We start from the raw sequence: 24,223 nt of genomic DNA, 5'->3' as shown, positions 1-24,223 counted from the left end.
TTTATTTTATATCTAAAGTTAAAAATAAAAATTCTAAAACACTTAACTAATGAATACAAGTTGCTACACTTGTAACAATGTTGATTTATTTTCATTTTATCTTAGTATTGAATAATTAATTATTCTGATCATATTGATTATAACTGGTTTCAATAAAAGTATTCATTAAATACTTTCATTTATGTTGAGTATTAAATATTAATAAATCATTAATAAATCATTGATTACAATATAAATTCTGTGTGTGTATATATATTAATTTTCTCAAAGTCAATTAATGGCTTTCATTGTTAGAAACAAATTTACTACACATATAAGTAAATTTGTAATCAACTACTATACAATTGTTGTTTATATTCTATTTTTTAAAATGAATTTAACCTGTATTAATTTTTTCTTGTCGTATTAAGTAAATTATGAGTACTAGTATACTAAAATCAGTGGAAGAAAGAGATAGAAAAAAATAAAAGAGACGGAGAGAAATTAATGATGATATATTGAAAAAAAATGAAATGTTAGAAAAGTCAATACACATAAAGACGGTAAGGATGTCGTCAATACGTTTTTCAATTAAGTACTAACACCACAATTTTTATGGCTAATTACCAATGGTCAAGTTATAGGAAATTAGCTATTTCTTTTATCAGAAGATCGAACGTTTTTTTTTTCTCTGAATGCATGAGAAGGACGTTAGCAATCATACCATTCTGTAATAAAAGAAAGTGATCTTTTAAAAAATATTACTTTCATTTTATGTTAGTATTGAAGAATTAATTATTTAACTCCAACCATATTAATATTAATTATAATTAATTTCAATAAAATTAATTATTTAATAATTTCATTTATGTTAATTATTAAATATTAGTAAAACATTAAATAAATCATTAAATATTAAATAATTATTTATAATATGAATTCACTCTCTCTCTATATTAATTACACAAAATCAATTGGCTTCAATTGTTAGAAACAGATTTTAGTAAACATATAAATAAATTTGAAACCAATTACTATACAATTGTTGTCTATATTCTAATTTTTTTTAAATGAACTTAAATGGAAGAAAGAGAGTTAGAGTAAAATAAAATAGAGAAAGGAGGGAGAAAATAATAAATGGGATTAATGATATGATAGAGAAATAAAATAAAAGAAAAGTGAGTACATAAAAGACCATAAAGATATCATTATTATTAAAAACAATATGTTTTTGTTTCTTATATTTTTATGGAATTATATTTTTAGTTACTAAACTTTATACCTCTACTTTAATTCCTAAATTAAAAAAAAAACAACTTATTTTTACTCTTTCCTCACAAAATCTTTACTAAGTGTTAACTTATGTTCTAACAATGTTAACTTATTAACTTATGTCTAGCGTGATAAATAGGATATTTTTTATTTTAAAAAAAATAATTAAAATGATGTGAGAAATTGATTTTTTTAAAAGAAATTATTAAGATATCTCTTTCAAATATTTTTTTAAGAAATATGTTATCATTGAATAATTAATTATCCCAATCATATTCGTTGTTTTATATTAAATACAAGTATACAACTAATAATTTCAATAACATTAATTATTAAATGTTAAATAACTAGTTACAATATAAATTTTATATTTATATATATATATATATATATATATATATATATATATATATATTGATTTTCTCAAAGTGAATTAATGGTTGCTATTGTTAGAAACAAATTTGAACATATAAATAAATTTGCAATTGTAGCGTTGTTGTTTGTACTCTATTTTTTTCAAATGAATTTAATCAGTATCATATATGTGTATACATATATATAGATAAAGAGAGAAAAAAAAAAAAAAGGGATAAATGATGTGATGGAGTGTAGGTGTATTTTTTTTACTGTCGGTGGAGATAAATTCAGTTTGTTTCTAAAACTAGTTTTAAAACCGGTTTATTATTTAAAACCAGTTTTGAAAATCATAAATCCCTAATTGTGGAGAACTTACTCATTGTAGCAAAAACAAAAAGAAATGAAAAACATCTATAATTGTGGGCAGTGACTTTATAAGTGGGACACATCAGGTCTCCATGAGAAATCCAATTAGAGTTTGAGGTGTCGTGAGCAATCTTCATGCCACTAAAAATCTCTGTTGCTCAATTTGAGACACGACAAAAACCAAAGCTAGATACAAAAATCGCCCACCCCAAAGTAATGATTGTCATAGATTGTCAGATGGTGTGAGGTTTCGTGAGCAATCTCAAAAATGCCCAGAAATATGTAATAAAGCTCCAGCCAGCATCTTCCCTAGTGTTAGCAAGCATTAATAAATAGTAATGTGAATCATAACGAACATTAAACAGATAACCATACTTATATTATCATTAAGAAAACCTTATTATAATATGCCATGTCTAGAGAAATTATCCTCAGACTAAACAAATACACAAGTTTATTCCTCAAACTTAATGATAATTCAGAAATAGAGGGAGGGTGGGTCAAAAAACTAATAATCTCTAATGATAATGTTCCTCAGCAGTCTCATCATTATTAATTATTGTATACAATTAGGCAGAAAGCTGGATCATCTAGTCTTTACCATAATCCAGCAACCACATTCCAAAATTAACGTCCTTATCGGTGGCCTTGTATGACCACATGTAAAGAAGTTAGTGGATAATTCTCAACTCCTCAACCCTACTGATTTGCCTGCAAAAATGAGTAGATTGAGAGATTATGTATACCTGCAACTAAAATTTATTTTCATAAGAAAACCACATCATAAGCAATCCACATAGTCAGTATTATAGTCTATTTCTTACTTTCTTACCAGTTACCACCAATCTTTTTCTTAATTTTTCAAGGACCTCCACAAGTACAACAAACTATATTTAAAAAGATACTAAAAAATACATGCTCCCATAAGAAGCCTCATTGCAAAGGTTTGAACAAATGGATTGGTGCAGTCAACTTTTTGAAGCTTTGATATGCTAATTCATGTTAAAATAGACTTAGAAAAAGGAATAAAAAGTACGGTGGGTTCAAACCAATAGCAGTTAGGTGGCAATTCAAAGTGAAACTACTAGATAAATATCAAATCACCTAATTTAGAATAGCTCCATCCCATGGGAAGGATAGACACACGAAGGCAAATTGACCCTCAATTCTAACCTATGACTAGAAATCTCAAATTTTGCCTTCTTGTATACTTACAAAATCAAATTGTTCCATTAAACATCTTATGAAGTAGAATCCTAAGACAGTTTGCACACTAGTAGTAGAAAATGTAGGTTCCTCCACCTTGAAATTAGTCTACCTAATCACCCAATATCTCACAACACAATCTGTGTCACCCCTGAAGTTAGCCTCCAAAACCACCCTAATACAAATACAACCTTTGCAAAGGATCCTCCAAGGCTCCAACCAATAAGAGGTAAGAGCGTGAGCATGTCTATGTTTCATTTTAGTGCATGATATGGCCAAGGGGCATAGTACTCAGCAAATGAAATATCACTAAAGAACATTCTCATCTAGATAATACCTGTGAATACAAGAAGGTTCCAAAGATGGCAATAGCAGCTCCTAGAGCATTAATAGGCTGAACTGGTGTGTGGAATATAATGATTGAAGAAACTATAACAGATATACGTTTCATGGTGTTTCCAATGCTAAATGTCAAGGGAGAGATCTCATCCAGAGACATGTACGACACTTGATTGTACAGATGATAAAATATGCTTTGAGCTGCCACCCACCTGTTGTGCACAAGTAGCAGCCATATGTTTAATTACAAGACAAAGAAACGCAGAAGTTTTTCAGAACCTCAAGTGAAAAGACAAGAAAATCAGATTACTCAATAAAAACAAAAGAACTCAGGTCAATTTCCTGTTTGAAAATCCAAACACATAAATCAGGTTTCCCACCAACTTCACGGTCATCAGCAAATGCGTATGTGAAGTGTATCAGGTGAGAACTCTTAATTATTGTGAGAAATGAAAACATTGAATTACAGTTATTAAAACTAACTGTTAAAATTGCATATTTAATTACAAATCCCACATGATCTTTAATTAGAAAGGGAAAATCACATGAGATTAATAATAAAATAAACAATTTGATCTGTCAATTTAAAATCAAAATGGTTATAATTAAATGTTCGCATTTCTCAAACCAACATTAAAAAACAAAAATCATGTAACTATTTTTTAAGTAGTCATGCTACTTTTAAGTAGCTTTTAATGTTGATCATCTATGTCTAGTTATACGGAAAAGATTTGCTCTGCTTTCTAATGACTACATAGCAACTCCATAAACAATCCAAACACCTCAACCTTACCTTCTGCCCTCAGATAGTGTATACATTACAAAAACAAATGAACTAATAATTTGCCCAACATCAAATAAATTTGAATTTCTGAAAAGGACAGAAAAGATGTGGACAATAGTTGTCGGAAAAAGAATATTGTGAATTTATGACAATTTCAAGATATAACCTTTATGGAAACATAGCATGCATAACATCAGATAGACTAGACATTTTGTAATTACCATATAACTTGGGGTCCAATTTGAGAGAGTGCTGTTTGCCATCCAGCTGCCCACATCTGTGGTCCCTCCACAGCAATCGCAAATGGTGTGAGAATTACAAGGGACAACATAGATAAACAAGCGTAGTAATTCATTCCACTAATATCCTTTCCCTTCATGCCCTTTTTTGAATAGATATTACGGAGTACGAATGCCAAATTCGATATCATAGCCCCCATAAAACCTGAAAAATATAATAAAACGGTTATGAAATCAAAATTAGGAGGGTGTAAAGGACTCCTATGCAGAAAAGATGAAAAGTTATGTACATTCCATCATAACCTCTGCCAATGGCATAAGCACCGAAGTATATAATAGTGGATCATCCATTCTGTTGGGGGTTCAACACAAGCATGAACACATAATAGTTAAAATACAAGTCTAGTAATAATCACTTTGCTTGTGGAGGAAGGGGAAGGGGATTGTGATATTGCCTTAATCAATAACTTGCCATTAAATTATCTTTTCTCAGGTCAAATTTTTAAGTTCAAGTCAGATTATCTTCTCATATCCCTACAACAAAATACAAAATAGAACAGAATAAGATAACAAATCATTTTTTCGTTAGAAAAGCAACTTCTTTACCAATCATGTTGAAATTGAGCTCAGTCACAGCTGCAAGTCCACATCCACCAATAATTGGAATCAAAGACAGGTAGACTGGTGCTGGGAATTCCTCGCCCAGTAGTCTGGAAACCATTACACTGAAAGCAGGCTCAGCACTCTTAATAATATGGGTGAATGATACGGCAACTTTTGACATGCTAACAGTTGCCGCTACATGTCCTATTGTATGTAAAACAGCAACCTGCAGGGGAAAAAACAGCAAACACTAAGCTCCCTATCCATATCAGGATGTTAATAAATGAACAAATAGGAGGAAAAGCCAAAACTATTCAAGGTCTTGATTAAATTGCGGCGGCAGACACAGTCTAGGTTTCATCAGGATCCTTGATATTGCGACGAATTGCAGCCACAAAGGCCCCCAAAAGCCTTGACATTGCATCCAAAATCACAGTCACAAACAATTTTCTAAAACCTTTCAAAAACTTAAATTTCCATCGTTAAAAAAAAAAAAAAACTCTCTTGTAAAGCTCCTGCCAATTCATCAACATTGTTTAAATGAATTAAATTTTCTTTTTTTTTTCTTTTTCATGAAATCGTCAAGCTTCTCTTTAGTCAAACCACACACACATATATATCAAGAGACATGGGACAAAAAAAAATCTTTTCCCCAGAACAAGTACAAGTCAGTTATAACAAATGAACAAACAAAAAAAGCATGCTTTCACATTCTCCTAAGGAAAGAAACAAAAAGTGAGTGACTTACAGGGAACAAATCCTTCCAGAACTGAAGATCAGTCTTAGGAGGCTCAACTATCTTGGTGGCCCAACAGAACAACATTATGAGAGAGCCACATGCAAGGGAGAGAGTTGAGGTAAGCCAAGGGTATGGGAATGCATTCAGAACCTTCTTGTTATAAATATTGAACACCACATTCAGAACCCACCATGTTGCAAAGTATATCCCAATCTTCACCTTCTTAGCAGCCTTTGATGGAGCCCCTCCAACCTCTGATCTATCAGCCTCATAAGCATCACATGTCACGAAATCACCACGCTCACGCCTTACCAGAGACCCAACAAAATCTCCAAAACCAACTCGAGAAAGGTGCAGTGGCTTTTGCACTGACACCAATGATCTCAGAGAGTTTTTTTCCCTCGGGAGGGAAGAAGGTGAAACAATGGAACATGACTGAACTGGGGTTGAAGGTAAACCCTTCTTACGTAGGAAAATATCAGAAACTCTGATCGATATGGCGGGTTGTTTCACGGTGCAAATCATGGTGTGATCACTGATGAAACGATGGAAAATAATAATAGTAATAAAAATCTAAACTTTCTGACGATAACCTTAATGGCTTGCTAAAAATAATTCATGGGAGAATCAATAAACGAGAGAAGAGAGTAGGGATCCCGTGCGTTATGTGTCAGTGTCAGAGCCGTGATATGAACTCTCACAGTCTCACGGACTGGGCACTATATTTTAATGTGATTTGAGAATGTCGCCGTGATTTGGCTCTTATATGTGATATGTGATGCCCCTCTCCTCATAGGTTTAGTTTAGTGCAAATCGAAGTTACTGCGGCAGAATCCTTAAAACTTACTAGGTTGTTATCTTAATTTAGAAAAGATCAAGCATAAAAATAGAAAAGATATGGTAAACTTTTTAAGGATCGACTACTAGGAATCTGTTTTGGGAAATGGTGGGGAGAAAGAAAGTAAAAACAGTGGGCTTGGTGAAGCGGTACAGGGAGAAAGAGTAAATTCAGTAGTACTTTTTTTTTGGTAAAGGATGAAATATTCAATACTTATTTATTATAGCACATTTTAAAATATTTTTTTTATATTCCTTAATTGAAACATCAGTCATATATGGACTTTCTCAAAAAAATAATTATATATATATATATATATCATATCGAGTATATCTAAAATTAATTCTCCTATTTTTTTTTTCTCTCATGTTATATATAACATACCATGTATGTAAAATAAGTAAATCTTGAGAACCGTGAATCTAGAAATCATGTCTTTTGAGAATAAAAAAAATTATTTGGTTGATGATTATGAATCTTTAAATATTTTTTTTAAAAAAATTTAAAGAATCATATGATATTTTTATTATATTAAATAATTTAATAAAAGTGATATAATATTTTTATCATAATAAATAAAAATTAAACTTGAAAAAATATGATTCTTCGTCTCTTCACAGGAATGTTTGTATCAATATGAGTTAAAAATAATTCTCTATAAAAATATGTTTCTTAAAAAATGCATATCAAACTTCAAAGTTAGAATTCTTGAGAAAATGAAATTTTTTTCTCTATCAAACACTCCTTTAACGTATCCTCTTGTATATTTTTAATGTAAATGGAACTATTTAACAAGTTATAACTAAATATGTATATCTTATCTTCAAAGTTCAAAATTCAAATACTATATTTTTTCTTCTTCTCTAAAGATTTTACCATCATGTTGATCTATCTTCTCCAAATTTCTTTTTATCTCTTTATCTATTTTTTAATTTTCCTTATCTTTATTTTCAAAATTAAAATGATGGATAACAATTTTAATTTATAAATTTCAGTATTATTCATTAAATTAGTTTTTAATATAAAGAATCAATTTGATGTTTATACACTAAAATTAGTGACTATATTACTTTTATTTTTACTTTTTAAATGTAAAAAAATAAATTAATTGATAATATTTATATATTCCATAACATTGTAAATATAGTTTTAAATGGTTGACAAAATTTCATATGGTGGTTATGATAATATTTTATCTTGTTTTGTTCAGTTGTTTGGAGTACTTAACCATTTATCTTGTCATTAACTTTATTTTGATCAGCGGGAATATATACAAGTATTATCGCGCATGTATATCTACATTTTTATTGCATTGTTACATTTTAATGTGTTAAATTATATATATATATATATATATATATATATATATATATATATATATATATATATATATATATATATATATATATATATATGTATACGTAGAAACTAAACATTGATATATTGTATAAATTAATTTATATAATACAAAATGCATTCAAAAGATTCTTAGGTATCTGTATTTTTATTGTGTTAAAATATTATTGTAATTGTTATATATGTGAGTGGTGGAACCATGCATTTTTAATAAAAATAAATTAAAATTAATATACACATCATATTTTAAATTAAAAAAAATTGTAATTTATCCTAAAAAATTGTAATTTTTCTTATAAGAATGGTATGTCAAATTATTTTTAATAAAACTACATTAAAATTAATATACACGTCATATTATAATTTTTAAAAAAATATTTTTTCCTATAAGAATGACACACGTACCAGATTTTATTTATTCTATAGAACACCCATTTGTATCGTATTGGTTTCACACCCCTTGGTAATGATCCTGAATCTTAAACATTCATTTTTCTCCTCCTTAATTTTCTTACTACAAGAATTACAACACGCACATAAACAAATAGTTTTGAAATTTTGGAAGCATGTTTTTTTACTACGGAATTTTACACACACACACACACAAGAAAACACACAAGCATGATTGATTTTGCATTTTGAGATGGACTTGCCGGGTAGGGACCAAATTGGGGCTCACAAAAGAAGCAAGGTGGTTATTAAGAAAGGGAAAAACAAAATAATAATAATAATAATAGTGGTAATTTTTAGTTGGTCATTAGGTTAAAAATACTTGTTTCAAATATGTGATTTAATGGTGGTTAAAAATTGTGAGAAAGTGTTAACATGGTTTGAAATTTAACACCAATATCATAAAAAAAAACAATTCACTATATTTTTATAAGTAGAGAACCAAAGACGTTAGAACTAGGGGTGTTCACGAACTAGACTTGTTTTGGTCAAATTTAGGATTTAACTCAATTAAATTTGATCGGTTTAATTTTCACATTCTTTTAACTCAGTTTAACTCAACTCATTCATGAACGGTTTTATTCGGTCCGAGTCAACAGATTATCCATTTAAATTTTATTCTTTTTTCTTAAAATTATTATTTTATATCATGATTCATCTAAATATCCACTACAATTAACACAATATTGTCAAGTGTCTGAAAGTAATAAAATTGATTTATTTAATATCATCAACATAATATTCTAAAATAGATCAATACAAATTAAAACAAAATATTCTTCAATGAGATTTAATATAATAATAATATGAATTACAACTATTTTCTACCAACTAATTTCTTACAATAAGTTTTGCTGCAATCCGATTTGTTAAAACCACGTCTACTGCAATCAGATTTGTTAAAACAATTAAACAAAATATGATAAATTAATATTATAAACATGACAGAAAAAATAAATATGAAAAAAAGTGAAACAACTAATAATGTATTTGAAAGTAATATTTTACGAAATTTCAACACTAATAGTGACAACACTTGGAGTCTCAATATTAGAAATATTTAAAGTCAAATCAAACAACTCTAAAAATTTTAATCAATTCGACTTGGTTTTGACCGGATCTATAAATTTAAACCTATGATCCAACATCTACATGAACGATTTTGATTGCTTTGGTTCAATTTTGACCCAAATAGATAAATGATCCAAATTCAAACTGTTCGGATTCATGGGTAACTCATACCTATGAACACTCCTATCTAGAATAATTTGTCGAGGATAAAATTGACCAAACGTTTCAGGATTAAAAAATGTAATAAAAAAATTTAGAAAAAATCTTCATTTAGTTGCTATAGTTACATAAACTTTATATTTTAGTCTCTACACTTAAGAAACATCTTTTTTAGTCCTTATACAAAAAGTTTTGGATTCCTTTTAGTTTTTGTTGTTCAAAATGACAAGGACCAAGATAAATGTTATGTAATGTCAAAGACCAAAATTCAAAAATGTTTATATAACAATTAAAATGAATGATTTTTAAGTATAAGGACTAAAATGTAAACTTTATATAACAATAATTATCAAATGAGTAATTTTTACAAAAATCTAATGTATTAAAAAAATAATTCAAATTGAAATTGAATTTTTTAGAAAGGAAAATATTATTTAATACCTTCAAAGGCGTATTTGTAAAAGAAAAAAATTATAATTGTAATGAATAACTTCATATAAAATAGTAAAAAATGGATGTGAAAAATAAAATATAAAAAATGAAGTTGAATAGTTTTAATTTTAAAGACCATTCTCTATTTATCTTCATTCAAATTTAGTCTATAAAGGAAAACTTTCTACAATGCTATTCAATTTTTATAAAAATATAATTTATTAATAGAAGAAACATAAAAAGGTAAAAAAAAAACATCTTCTTTATTTAATCACACAATTAACCTCTAATTAATATTTTTCTTAGCTACTCCCAATTTCTTAATTTATACTAGCGTAAATGAAAAGACTCCTTTATTTTATTTTTGGGCTCTGGGCCTTGGCCTGGTTTAATTGGATCTTGTACTATGTATAAATGAGAGTTGGGTGGGTTAAACTAAACGGGCATATGGAGTGAGCGATGTTTTCCCTCCTCTAAGGTCCCAATTTTTTCTTAAACCCTAGAACACACACTCTCTCTCACAGAAGAAGAAGCTGCTGCAGAAGAGAATTTCCAAAATGTCGATGTCGAAGAGTTCCAAGATGCTTCAGTACATCAACTACCGTATGCGTGTCACCATTCAGGACGGTCGCCAGCTCGTCGGAAAATTCATGGCCTTCGACCGCCACATGAACCTCGTCCTCGGCGACTGTGAGGAGTTCCGCAAGCTTCCTCCGGCCAAGGGCAAGAAGCCAGCCGAAGGCGCCGACCGCGAGGACCGCCGCACGCTCGGCCTCGTCCTCCTCCGCGGCGAGGAGGTCATCTCCATGACCGTCGAGGGCCCTCCTCCGCCGGAAGAGTCCCGCTCCAAGGCCGTCGGTGCCGCCGCTCTGGCAGGCCCCGGCATCGGACGTGCTGCCGGTAGAGGTATCCCGCCCGCCCCCGTCGTCCAGGCCCAGCCCGGACTCGCCGGCCCTGTCCGCGGAGTCGGCGGCCCCGCCCCCGGCATGATGCAACCGCAGATCTCGCGCCCGCCTCAGCTCAACGCACCACCGGTGTCTTATCCCGGCGGTGGACCGCCTGTGATGAGGCCTCCGGGGCAGATGCCGGGGCAATTCGCTCCTCCTCCTATGGCGAGGGGTCCGCCACCGCCTATGCCGCCTGGGCAGTTTGCACCACCGAGACCTGGTGGCCCTCCGCCACAGTTCCAAGTTCCACCGCCGCAGTTTGGACAGAGACCCATGGGGCCTCCCCCTCCTGGACAGATGGTGAGAGGACCTCCGGCTCCTCCTCGTCCCGGGATGCCGGCTCCACCACCGCCTCGCCCCGGCATGCCACCGCCACCTGGAAGTGGTGTTCCCGTGTTTGGTCCTCCTCGACCTGGCATGCCCCCTCCGCCGAACCCTCCAAATCAACAGCAACAGTAATGGGAGAATTGATTGGTAGGTTTGTATTTGTTGTTTTCTTCAGTACTCTGTTTATGTGTTTGAGTGTGTGTTATCAGAATTGAGTGAGTCAGTGAGTGAGTGTATGTGTGTGAGTGTTTGGGTGTGCCTTTGTAAAATTGATTTTGTAGCGATTTATGTTTGGATGATTTTACTATGATAGCTATTTTGATGTAAAATTTAGTTTAAATTTTTCAACATCAAAGTTTGAAATTGCTGTTTCCATCGTGTTCCTTGATTTTGTTGGAATTTGTGGACAAATGCTGCCATAATAGTGGCCCTGGACATCTCAACTCTCAAGTTAACCTTGATTTTGCTGCTGAAATCTCAAAAGTTACTTTTTGTCACCTCTAGTCTGACAAAGACCAAATATTTGTATCTTTTCTAAAACCGTGTTTGACAAGAGACAATCAATTCCAATAAATCAATTATGTTACCACCCACTGAGCAACCAGACTCGCATGCTATGTTTTTCTGTGTATCTTGCACTCCTCCTTTTTGTGCGTACAGATAGTGATGTCTAGAAGGAAAATTGAAGGTTCCTAAGAATTTCATGAAATTAGGATAAGATGAGAGCGTACATTTTGCAAGGAAAAACTAAATTTGTTATCATAAATCTCTCTTTATTTTTATTGGTAAGGGTGTTGGAGCCAGAGGCTATTAGTAATACCCACTCAAATTTATGTTTGGAAGTGAAGCAAAATTTAACATCAATACCTTTGAGTCAAGTTTCTAGACTCATTAGGACGCCTATTGATAATTTGACATGATTGTGATTTTTGATAGTAAAAGGATAGTATGTTGTTTGCTATAACGATTTTTAAATTTAATTGTTGGATATAATGCCTTAAGAGAAGATATATATGTATATTGTGTATGTGTGTATATACATTTACACATACATTTCCAGCCTTTTGAGCCATTCCATCATCTTTATTTGTGGCCAGATAGGTGCCAAGCTGACTTTATTAGTATTTTGTTGTTATTCCTGTTGGGAAATTGTCAAGGAAAGGTAGCTTCCCTACATACTAGTATCAGCTATTTACAGACTCTAACCAAGGAAATTAAATGTTAACTGGTTCAAATGGTGGTAAGGCAAATGTGTAATTCTGTCCGTTCCCTTTACCTTTGTAAATGAGCATTGCTTTAGCATAGTTGTCAATAGTGCCGAATAGTGTTGCTATCTTGTGCTCACAAAGTGGAGCAGCTGGAGCATTTTGGAAAAATTGAATGAGCATGCAGTTAGTGTTATCAATGGTGGATTGCTGGAATCCTAATTTCTGCCATATAAACATGCCATTGTGCCCTATGGCGCCACCATTGTGGGCTTCCCTTCACATATTGTTGCCTATGACAGGTGGCAATAAACCCGCCATGGTAGCCTTGGCACTGCCAAACACCCACCCTTTTCTGGGAACATAGCCAGTATTTCTCAGCATTTTCTGGCCAGTTGTGACAGTTGGCCATCCCCAACATATGCAGCCTCTGCTCTCCATAGTTTATGATCATCCCTGAGAATTCTGTGGCAAGTTTCTGCAAACCTTTCACTGTTTCTAGCCAAATGTGACCTTTGCTGCCTTGCTTTGTTCTGTCCATATGTTGTGAAAATAGATGTAACAGGTGTAGATTTTCAGGCTCTTGGACTTGTGAATTTATGCATGTCTACCCAAAGCTACCCACTATGTCTTTTGGCGAGAAATTACATGACTCAGGCTTGATTCCCTCATGAACTAGTGAATTTATGCACGTCTAACCAATTCTTCTAAAAGAAACAATGTAACTCAACTTGTTTTCTTGACTCGTGAGTTTGACAACCATTCCTATCATGTCCAAAATACTTTTCACTGAATCAATGTATCCTTTACTGGTGACATCCTAATTAATGCTAACTTTTCTTTGACTTGCTTTAACCCATCAAACACTTCTACTGGCGTTTATTATCCTTTAATAGTGCTTATTTGCGCCAGAACCATATCAGAAACCAAAGCTGACTGGTGACTATGACTTGCTGGCTGCACATTCTCCTTATTTGTTCTTCATTTACCTTTATATAAATGTAATGATAATGGTTTGGACCAGTTTATTTTAGTGTTCAACTCATTATGCGGCTGTTGGCTGGGATTTGGCTCAAGCTCAGGTGTTGAGCTTGACAATGAGCATCTAAATGCTTGTGAACACTTACCAGCTATATGATACCGGTTTGTCTCAGTAAAGCAAGAGTGGCGTTATTTTGTTGTCTTCTTTTCTGTGTGATAAAAATAGGGAAGAAGAAGAAATAACTAAGCAACAAGATGCAAGTAAATAACTTGGTATAGACATAGTGCTACTGCTTATGAGTATTATTAGTTGATTATTCTAGTCATAGGCTTGTGACTTGTGTTATGACGTCCCTCATTTGTATACGGACTGAATAGAGAACTTGAAATTGACAGGTTTCTTACTGGTAATCTGAAGATATGGACTCTGGGCTTCTTGCACGCAATTCAATATCCAGCTTGTACGTTGGACCTGATTGTTGCTTGTACAACCTTGAAGAATCACTCTCTTCTTAGGGATTGTTTTTCTGATGTCTTGATGAGAATGTGTAATGTTAGAAGAACAACTTTATGTTTTGGAGGGAATTATTCTACTAGAACCTGAGCATTAGACATATAAGTCGGCTATGTAGATTTTCAGGGAAAAAAAAATGCCGGATTGCATAGACATCGTACTGATTTGAGTGTAGGACAAGACCCCTTTATATCATTTGGGTTAATATTACATGATTATGACTTTGCTAATGTTTCTGGATCATTTTCTTTAAATTATCTGCAGTTGACATTTATCTAATTGCGGAATTTATTATTTTTAAGAGAAATTACGGAATTTATTAATTAGATTTAGTACTTATTTGTGAATGGATAATTTCTTCTTTATTTTTTTATATACTGGCAAAAATAACTGATAAGTTTGTTTTTCAAATTCACTTAGTTATTGATAAATTAGTATTTTAGTCTGAACTGATAGGATAAATATTTGTAATAATAATAAATAATTTAATATAGTCAAAATGTTCGACACGTTGAATCACATACGGTTTATCATTAAAAGGTTAAAATACTTATATAATACTACAAATAATAAACTATATACGTGGAAATTTGTTACAAAAATCAAATATAAATGACTGAATATTGTTAATTCTGAATAAAGGTATCATGATTATGTTTACCTGTATTTTTATTTTTATATATGAATATGTTACTTTTATAATAAAATGTTAAAAGTTGTCATAATATTTACCTATTAACTTTCATTTTACTTTGTACTATCATTTAATTTTTTTATAAAAATATTTCATATAAGTTTTTAAATTAAAAATTAAAACACAAAAATTTATGATAAAGAAAAGTAGATTATGAAGGAGTTATTGAAGGAAAATAAGGATCGAACAAATAAATCAAAACTTTTTGATCCACTAAAAGCTTAAGTAAATTTCCAACTAGATATCCACACATAAAATATACCCCTAAATTTTCAGTATTCGTGGCAATTCCTGGGTTAAGAATTTTTTAACAAAAACTATGAGGATTAAATATAAATAATTTAGAAAGACTTAAATTACAAACTAAATTATGAGCCTAGACATTAGTACTACTTTTTAAGTGATAGATAATAGATTTATATATTTTTTAAGACACTTTTTTTTTTTTGAAATAATGACAATTTTATGTATGCGTATTTTTTTGTTATATTTAATTGGATCTAATAACTATGTGAAAATTTATTATATTGTCAATAAATTATAGATCGCCATATAATCGAAAACGGTTTATTTGTGTGATAAATGGTGTTCCACCAAGCTATTTATAATTAAGCACAGCGTGAACGGGAAAACAAAACCCTTTCCTATCCCAATCGCTTTCTCAGTTTCTCTCCGTCATCAAATCTAGGGTTCCTGCAGTTGTAGTTGCCGTCACCACCGCGAGCGCCACCTCCAGAATAGTTGCCGCCAATTTCTGGTCCGTTCTCTTTCTCTCTCTCTCTCTCCTCGTTGTATGTATATTGATTGGATGATTTTTATTCTTCGTTGGTAATGCTTTGAATGAAAGACCGAGAAGGAAAGAAGTGTGTTCCGAATAATCGAGATGTAATCAAACTAGAATAGGATACTGAGCCAAAGATGTTGGTTGCAACAGAGAATGCTTGAAAAACCATTGAATTATTATTCGCATCGTGTTGAGAATCAAAGTAATTGAGCTTAGTGTTGTTTTTGTCATTGGGTTCCTATGGGAATCTTTGCCAATTGATGATGAGCTTCGACTCTGAAGGATTTCAATTAACATGTGAGGGAAAAAGTGAAGTTGTTTATTGTATACTAATCAAACTTTATTCATTAGTTATTTAGTGCGGATGCTTGCTCCAAAGTACTCTGCTTCCTTGTTTTCTAATGCTTTAAGAATTTTAGCTTTTGTTTCAATGCTGTTTTTGTTGTGTTTTTTTTTTCCTTTTTAACGTAATTTCAGCTGTAAGGAAAAAGTGGGTAGGATTACTGATTACTGATAACGTTTTGTTTGATCTGAAATGTTAAGTCCAGATTCGTGATGGGGAAAAATGAGTTTCTCACACCTAAAGCAATTGCCAATCGAATCAAAGCAAAAGGATTGCAGAAGCTTCGGTGGTATTGCCAGATGTGTCAGAAGCAGTGCCGAGATGAGAATGGGTTTAAATGCCATTGCATGAGTGAAGGGCACCAGCGTCAAATGCAGATTTTTGGACAAAACCCACACCGGATAGTTGAGGGCTATTCCGAAGAGTTTGAGAGTACTTTTCTGGAGCACATGAAGCGCAGTCACCGATTCAGCCGTGTGGCAGCCACTGTAGTTTATAACGAATACATAAATGACAGACACCACATTCATATGAACTCTACTCAGTGGGCCACGCTTACTGAGTTTGTTAAGTACTTGGGTCGAACTGGCAAATGTAAGGTTGAGGAAACACCCAAGGGATGGTTCATTACATACATAGACAGAGATTCCGAAACCCTTTTCAAGGAGAGGATGAAGAATAAGAGAATCAAGGCAGATATGGTAGATGAAGAAAAGCAAGAGAAGGAGATCAGGAGACAGATTGAAAAGGCTGAGCAAATGATGCAGCCGCCTACTTCTGAGGCTGATCAGCCTTCACAGGTTGAGCCTCCGAGGGAACTAAATATGGAAGATGGAATCAAGATAGGATTTTCTCTTGGGTCAACATCAGCTAAACCTGTGGTCAAGGAAAAACATGACGCGTCAAGGGTGGTGTTTGATGAGGGTGATGAAGAGAAATATAATGGAAGGAATCCCGGAAACAATTTGAAGAGGAAAGAAAGTGGTGGTGGAAAATCAGCTTTGGATGAAATGATGAGGGAAGAAGAGAAGAAAAAGGAAAAAATTAATCGGAAGGATTATTGGTTGCACGAGGGAATTGTTGTCAAGGTTATGAGCAAAGTCTTGGCAGAGAAGGGGTACTACAAGCAAAAGGGTGTTGTGCGGAAGGTGATTGACAAGTATGTTGGGGAAATAGAAATGCTTGAAAGCAAGCACGTGCTCAGAGTTGATCAGGCCGAGCTTGAAACTGTGATTCCACAAGTTGGGGGGCGTGTAAAAATAGTCAATGGTGCATATCGAGGATCAATTGCTAAGCTGTTGGGGGTGGATACAGATAATTTTTGTGCTAAGGTGCAGATTGAGAAAGGAGCTTATGATGGCAGAGTACTTAAATCTGTGGAATATGAGGACATTTGTAAAGTAGCCTAGTGAGTTTGATGGAATTAATAACTCGATGGTTCTGTTTATCAGTATCTTATATTGGATACAATTCTTTTCTTGGTAATTTATATTTCTGACTATAATTGGGCCCCAAACGTGCAGAAAAAGATGGCATCATGTTGCAGGTGCAATTAGACTGCAGTTTTATTTTGTAATTCTGTGGCGAGTAAAGTTGAATTCTAATTCTTGCTCTTTGTTTTCTGTTACTTTGAATGAACTCTCTCCTCCCTTGTGTGCAACTGTATAAGTTTTGGGACAAAATTACTTCAATTGATAAAAATTATACCACAACAAACCCAACATACAAGCCAAAACCCCCTGCATCCCACAGCATATAAAAGCCAACCCCATATCTAGTGCGATAGAGATGATGACATCGCGTTCCATAATTATCATTCCACCAAAGTGTAAATGCTACCAAAGTCCTATTTCAATGGAACACCAAGTTGGCATAAACCATATGGAGTCAGAGATTATGACGTCCATATTTTTAGTGCACACAAATTGGCATAAACCATGCAGCAGGCAAAGTTCTGCTATTAGTCACATCATAAATTTCCTATGCAACGGAACATTAAAAGTGGATCACCACCTTACACCTTGAATGACCATGTCTTGGCTATGAAGATAATCAGCATGAGTAGCCCGGGGAGCTTCCTCAAAGAATCAAGCTAGCTAAGAATATTGATTCATTTGCATTTCTATCTTTTTGTTTAACAAGAGCAGGGGCATTGGAGCAAGAGTAGTTCAGAGTACCTACATTGGGGATTATGCAAACCTTTCAGCATCCGTTAAAAAACACTTTTAACAGTTATCAAGAAAACTAGAGAACTCTTTACTCAATCACAACTCAAATCTAAATTTGTGCGGAAGTTTTTATTAACTAATTTGATAAAGTTGCAATATCAGTGTCGCACTTTTCGTTTATTGGTAAGTTAAACTGTTTCACTTGACACTTGCTAAAGGTTAAAAAATTACACTTCAACAACAATCTGTTACAAACATCACGTCGCAGGTTTTAATAATTTGTATTGATCACAAAGCTGCAATCATTATTTCCATTTCTTAGCGTCTGTTTATGTAGTTTGCTTCTGTTCTGCATTTTGACTTAATGGTCTCAGCTGATTCCTTCTTAATGCTAACTACAAATGTTGGGCTTCTACAGTTTTGTCTTGAGTGGTTATGAATTTCTTTCTATTTTTCTATTATTATTAACTACTACTACTTACTAGTTAGTGTTTGGTTGTTTTAGAATTTTGATAGAATTGATTTTGGATTGTTAAACATAATTCAGATGTATATCTAAATTAACTTTGAGAGAGTAGGTTATCCCCTAATAATGTAAAATAATTTTATATTATTATTCTATCACAAACATTATGGTAAATTTATTGACTTTTACAATAACTATTTTTCAAATCATAACAATATTGATTTTGTGCATAGCCATTAATCTGATTATCTTTAGTTACAGATAGATTTGGATTTTGGAGTGGCATAAGCACTTACTCTCTGTAAACAGTATACTTTGTGATACTCATATTCTGTGTAATGCATATAGGTTAGTAGAATTTCACAGGCTCGATGTCTTTCTAGTCTGCTTTATTTATTGTCTTAATTACTCTTTACTTTGGTCGTTCATTCAGAAAACAACTGCTTGGAATTCAAACTGCAGCAATGCTATATATAGTACAAATTGTTTCTGCACGAATGAGACAACCAGGTGGGATATATTTTATCGTTTTCTTAATAAAATAAAGGAAACTAATAATTATGGAGAATAAGATATGATATTAATGAAGAAAGAGTATGCTTGTATTTTGTTTTAAAGTAAAAAAAATATAACCAACTAATTTTATTTATTATTTGTTTTTAAAAAATATAATAAACTATGTAATTATATTTAACGTCCATAGTTTTTTTAATAAAAACAAAAAGAGATTAAACATACACTATATAAAATGATAAAAATAAAATTCTTAACTAATAAATTGATATTTAATTTATAACGTACTTATTAAATTGATAAGCAATGAAAAAAATCATTTTCAATTACAATTTTTCATTTTATATTATATTATTTTACTTTTGTTATTATATATATTTTATTATTATAAGATTTTAAAAATAGACATTAAATAATAATGATAATAAAAAAATAATTCGAATGAAGGGATATCCTACAGTCTCAAACTGATATTTTGGGTCCTGGACGACTTTAGATGGTATGGTATCTGACTGACATTATCTTCAGTTCACTATGATATTTAGATTCAATGGGCCCCACTTATGTTCTTTTCTTAAAAAATCTTCCATTCAGTAGTGACTCCTTCTGCTTATATTCTTGATCCTCTGATGCTGGTGCCATCCTGCATTATCTGTTTAGCTCAAATAATTTTGTGAAGCATTTTTATTGGTAGAAATGGAGAGTGAGTCGGTGAAACGCAGAATTCACATGATTGCTGCTCACTTTGCACCCAATGATGATATTTCAACTACCCACGTTCTGCCTATGGTACTAATAATTATGCTCTTTTATTTATTTATTTATTTATTTATATTAACACTCTTGTTACTATGGCTCTTTTATTCACGTGGTTCACTAGATAATGATTGAAAATAAAGGAATTCATTTGAATTCAGTGATGTTTTTTCTCGACACATGGGAATTATTTGGGAGTTAGATATTGCTAAGTGGGGAAAGAGGGTATTGAACTTACGTTCCTCATCTCTGTTGGGATTCAGAACTAAACTGAATCTTTATTTGTTGTAATCTTAGGAGAATCAATCTCTCATGATAATTAATATTCTTAAAGCTTCGGTTTTTGACAGTGTGGAAGTGTCTTGTGATTCATGTAGCTGACTTCACCTAATAAGATAAGATTTTGTTATTTTTCTTATTTTACAGGAGAATCAAACGGCATATAATTTGAGTATTGTAAAGTGGACAAATACTTTTCCTTTATACTTTATATTTTCCTTTATATATATGACCTTTCATCAAATAATTGATGCCATTGTGCAACTTGTTTTGAATACGTAAGTGAAATATCACCTATTCAGTGTCTGGTTTTCCGTAGTTTGACCTCACTAATATTGCATATTTGCATTTATGAGAAGTAGCTGTAACTTGTATAGATGTTACTATTAATCATGGTCATGTGTTTATTGATCTTGTAGTTCAACTTTGGAAATTAATTGTTTAACTTGGCATTTTCTTTTATGATTGGCTTAGGCAATAATAGCTTGAACACTATCAAATCAATGCATTTTTGTGGGCTACAAGCAACTTTATTTTTTAAAACCTAAGTCTTTCCTTCATCTTTGTCCCTTTTTGATACTTATTGTTTCCTTAATTCAGAATTTCCACACATGTTACCTTCTATATATATGCTTATAGTGGACCACTAATTTTGTTTTATAGCTTTTGTTTTGCAATGTCTAATAAAATAATCTGTACGTATAATCCTTTTTTTTTCCTTGAATATTTGTTTGTAATTCATTTTGTTCATCAATTTTCCTACCCCCATCAGAACTGTAGTGGCAGTCTGAACTCTGTGCTCCGGAGATGTGATAATAAGGTGTATTTTGCACGCCAAGCATCTGCTTCTCTTGGTTATTTTATGAGGCAGACTTCAATTGAAGAGGTACTTAAAGTGTTCTTATTATTGAAATACTTCACAATGTTCTATTTACTTATCAATTTTTTGGTAAATGATTCACTTCTCACTGGCTTACTTAATACAATGATTTTCAGGGTGGCTCAACTGGCTTTATTGCTCCCAAAACCCATCCTGGTGCTGCTGCATCTGAAGGTCCTTCTAATGCAAGAGCACCATGTTTTGCTAAACCTGCAAGGGCAGAATCAGTCTTCACAAATTCAGTGGTCCAACCAATGGCTCAGGAACAGGGCTGTGATTTTAGTACACTTGATCCTCCTACATTTGCTAGACCAAGCAGACAGATTAGAGGAGATAAGTTACATTCTGAAAAGAAAGCGTGCTATTCTGAAATTGGTGGTTAGCACTTTGAACTCGGAATTATTTTTGAAGTTATAATAGCTGATTAGCTATAACAAACAAAAGTATACAATTTTGAGTTTAATTTATATGCACTGTCAGTGTGAATTTTTTTACACCATTGATCAATAAAAAATATTGTTGATATGACTTTTAAGATAATATATTATAAATTCCAATATGTACGACAGTTTGTGATTGGATGACAATGTAAAAATGAGTGCTTTGACTATTTACTCTATAATTTTTGTGACCTTGGTTTTTGCAGGAATTGAGTGGTCTCCAAGGATGGATGTTGCAGAATCAGAAGGCAAATATGTTATCATGGTGGAAGTTCCAGGTGTCAGTATCGGTGACATAAGAGTGGAGGTTGATGATCTAAAGTAAGAAGAATCTCTCTAATATCTAATATACACCCTCATATTAATTGTAATACTCTTTGCAATTTGTGGTATTAAGCATTTAGTTCTCCCTAATCATAGCATAGGGAGTGGCGAAAGAAAAGATAAGGCAAAATAAAATATTGTTGGATACTACTTTTGTCGATCTCTGAGTCATTATTGTGTTTGAGTTGTTCTTTCATTTGGGTACCGGGGGAGGGTCTTGTCTATTAATAGAAACTTTATACATTATTACTGCATTGTAATAAAAAGCATAAATTCGGGAAGTGAAACGCTAAATGTAAATTTTAATGTTGGACATTCATGGTTATAGATCTTTTGGAGTATATGTGATAAAAGAGCCAATATGTGTACTGACAGGTTGTATGTTAAAGGTAGACGCTCTACTAGCTCCTGGACAGTTGCAGGCTGTACAAATGCTTCACTTTCTTCATATCATCGAAGAGAAATACTATATGGACCATATGAGGTGATCTGGCCACTTCCTGCTGGTGTGAACAAGGACAGAATATCTGCTGAATTTTTGTGAGTTATATCTTAGTGTTATGTACCTGTCTCTTGATTATAGCCTCATATTTTAACTCAATTCACAAACTAGATGTTTTGTTGTTAAAAACCTCTTCTAATTTGGTGTATTGCATTAATATCTTGGAGTCATGTATATGTTTCTTGATTATAACCTCATGTATATGTTTCTTGATTATAAAAGTTCAATATTAATATTCTTTCAAATTGGAAGTAGTAATAAAATACCTAGGTAACTAACATACATTAGGAAGATTTTGGCTACAAGCTATCACACTGCCAAGCCAACAATCCAGGTTAGTGAATACTGAATAGTGATCTCTTTTACTAACATAAAATGGTGAGTCAAATTGTAACCTTGAAGTTCAATTGAGTTAACTGAGAAACTTATTGAATATTTAATGTTCTGTTAGGCTAAAATGGTAGCTACTGTAATGATGATGGTCATCACTTTTATACTGTTTTGGTACTTAGATCATTATGTTATTTTAAATACACAAAAAACTGAATCTATGCCCATGTTAATGCTTTGTTTTGCAGCTAGAATACTGCCATGATGATTCATAAATTTTTTAACTCAATGTAAAAGCTATATAATTTATCACATCTACTCAAGGGGAACTCTTTCCCCATCCTTCCCCCTCTATTCTGCTATGCTGAAAGCTGAAAAGGTTTCCCCATATAGCTTAAAATAAGTGTACTTTTTTGTTTTGGTTTACTGAATTTGTATGTGACTTCATGTCATTTTATTTTAAAAATATGCATGCATGGGGTTGAAAGTGACTTGAATAATTTCAGGGACTAGTATGTGATGTGTGTGGTTTTGCACACGTTCAAAGATATGTGCTGTACCTTTATATACATTTGAAGCTGATAAGTTGTTGTTTCTTTCTCAATTTTCAGGGATGGATTTCTACAAATTATAGTTCCTAAAGTTTGAGAATGACTGAGCAATATTGATTTGTGGCATATATATGTATACATATACCTATACCCCGTGCTTATAGATTATAGATGGAGAAGAAATGGGCATTGTTCTGCATGAGCCATATCATGCCCTATATATATATTTTTAATGTAATGAACAGATGATGGGTTAATTTTGATTTCATATACAACTTAATTGTTGTGCAGAAAATGTCCTGATGCATCGTGAGATGTTTTTCATTCTACGTTCCACTTTTGAAATCTAATTTATTAAGTCAATTGAACAAAAATAATAATAATACTTCCTCTATCCTTAAATATAGTATATAAGATGTTTGTAAAAAAAAAAAAGTATATAAGATGTTTTTCAAGAATTTTTTTGTTTCTTTTCATAAGACCGTTTCCTAATTATCTCTTTATTTTATTTTTTTAAAAGTGTCTTTAATTAACAAATTTTTTAGTAAAAAAAAAAAACAAATGCTGAAAATTAATGAGATAAAGTGATAAAGTCTTTCTTTCACTTATTAGTACTGTCTACTCCTTGAAATGTGACGCGATTAAATGGCATTGGGAGGAGTTGCAGAGGCTAGGGTGATTTGTTTGAGCTAAGGTGGATGTCTTTTGTCAAACACATGGTGGGCCTTTATGAAAATAAGTTATATATGAACAGCTTTTATCAAGACTCACCGGGCAATGTAAGGAACTGCAAACAAAACTAGTACTCAAGGAGCTGGGATTGAATCAAATGCAGAAGACAGTGGAATTTGCAAATGAAATTTGATGAATATTGTATCTTTATTGGGCCTCGACTTATAATCCAGCACCATAACACATTGTAAACGACATTCTCATAGCTTCACAATTACGTCTATTTACATCCTCTATAGAGAATAAACGACAATCTTATAACCATTGTTCTGCTTAAACGAGGAAGTGGACGGATCA

At 32.5% G+C, this 24,223-nt stretch overlaps 4 protein-coding genes across 5 annotated transcripts; 3 read left to right on the top strand and 1 right to left on the bottom strand.

Moving 5' to 3' along the window:
- Positions 1-2,331: 2,331 nt before the first annotated feature.
- On the bottom strand, positions 2,332-6,869 carry LOC114402087 (glucose-6-phosphate/phosphate translocator 1, chloroplastic-like). The gene is made up of 5 exons (XM_028364625.1): positions 5,894-6,869; positions 5,149-5,371; positions 4,525-4,747; positions 3,518-3,731; positions 2,332-2,685 (listed from the first exon to the last, which is right to left on the bottom strand). Exons 1-5 carry the CDS (start codon positions 6,407-6,409, stop codon positions 2,674-2,676), a joined length of 1,188 nt encoding a protein of 395 aa, XP_028220426.1. The 5' UTR covers positions 6,410-6,869; the 3' UTR covers positions 2,332-2,673.
- Positions 6,870-10,620: 3,751 nt separating this feature from the next.
- On the top strand, positions 10,621-14,395 carry LOC114402079 (small nuclear ribonucleoprotein-associated protein B-like). The gene is made up of 2 exons (XM_028364619.1): positions 10,621-11,611; positions 14,047-14,395. The coding sequence occupies exon 1, from the start codon at positions 10,748-10,750 to the stop codon at positions 11,594-11,596; it is 849 nt and encodes a 282-aa protein (XP_028220420.1). The 5' UTR covers positions 10,621-10,747; the 3' UTR covers positions 11,597-11,611; positions 14,047-14,395.
- A 1,057-nt stretch (positions 14,396-15,452) lies between these two features.
- LOC114402063 (KIN17-like protein) lies at positions 15,453-17,612 on the top strand. Of its 2 annotated transcripts, none has more exons than XM_028364610.1 (2): positions 15,453-15,615; positions 16,186-17,612. In XM_028364610.1, exon 2 carries the CDS (start codon positions 16,198-16,200, stop codon positions 17,392-17,394), a length of 1,197 nt encoding a protein of 398 aa, XP_028220411.1. In that variant the 5' UTR covers positions 15,453-15,615; positions 16,186-16,197; the 3' UTR covers positions 17,395-17,612. The 2 variants fall into 2 exon arrangements, with proteins under 2 accessions (XP_028220411.1, XP_028220407.1); XM_028364606.1 differs by having other exon boundaries at positions 15,454-15,615; positions 16,191-17,612.
- Positions 17,613-19,684: 2,072 nt separating this feature from the next.
- LOC114402058 lies at positions 19,685-23,523 on the top strand. The gene is made up of 6 exons (XM_028364601.1): positions 19,685-19,921; positions 20,940-21,053; positions 21,164-21,425; positions 21,694-21,808; positions 22,187-22,351; positions 23,255-23,523. Exons 1-6 carry the CDS (start codon positions 19,829-19,831, stop codon positions 23,289-23,291), a joined length of 786 nt encoding a protein of 261 aa, XP_028220402.1. The 5' UTR covers positions 19,685-19,828; the 3' UTR covers positions 23,292-23,523.
- The last annotated feature ends 700 nt before the right edge of the window (positions 23,524-24,223 follow it).

The sequence above is a fragment of the Glycine soja genome, chromosome 2, assembly GCF_004193775.1.
Source record: "Glycine soja cultivar W05 chromosome 2, ASM419377v2, whole genome shotgun sequence".
Lineage (NCBI taxonomy): Eukaryota > Viridiplantae > Streptophyta > Magnoliopsida > Fabales > Fabaceae > Glycine > Glycine soja.
The sequence above is the reverse complement of the archived record's forward strand: the minus strand, read 5'-3'. Positions and strand labels throughout refer to the sequence as shown.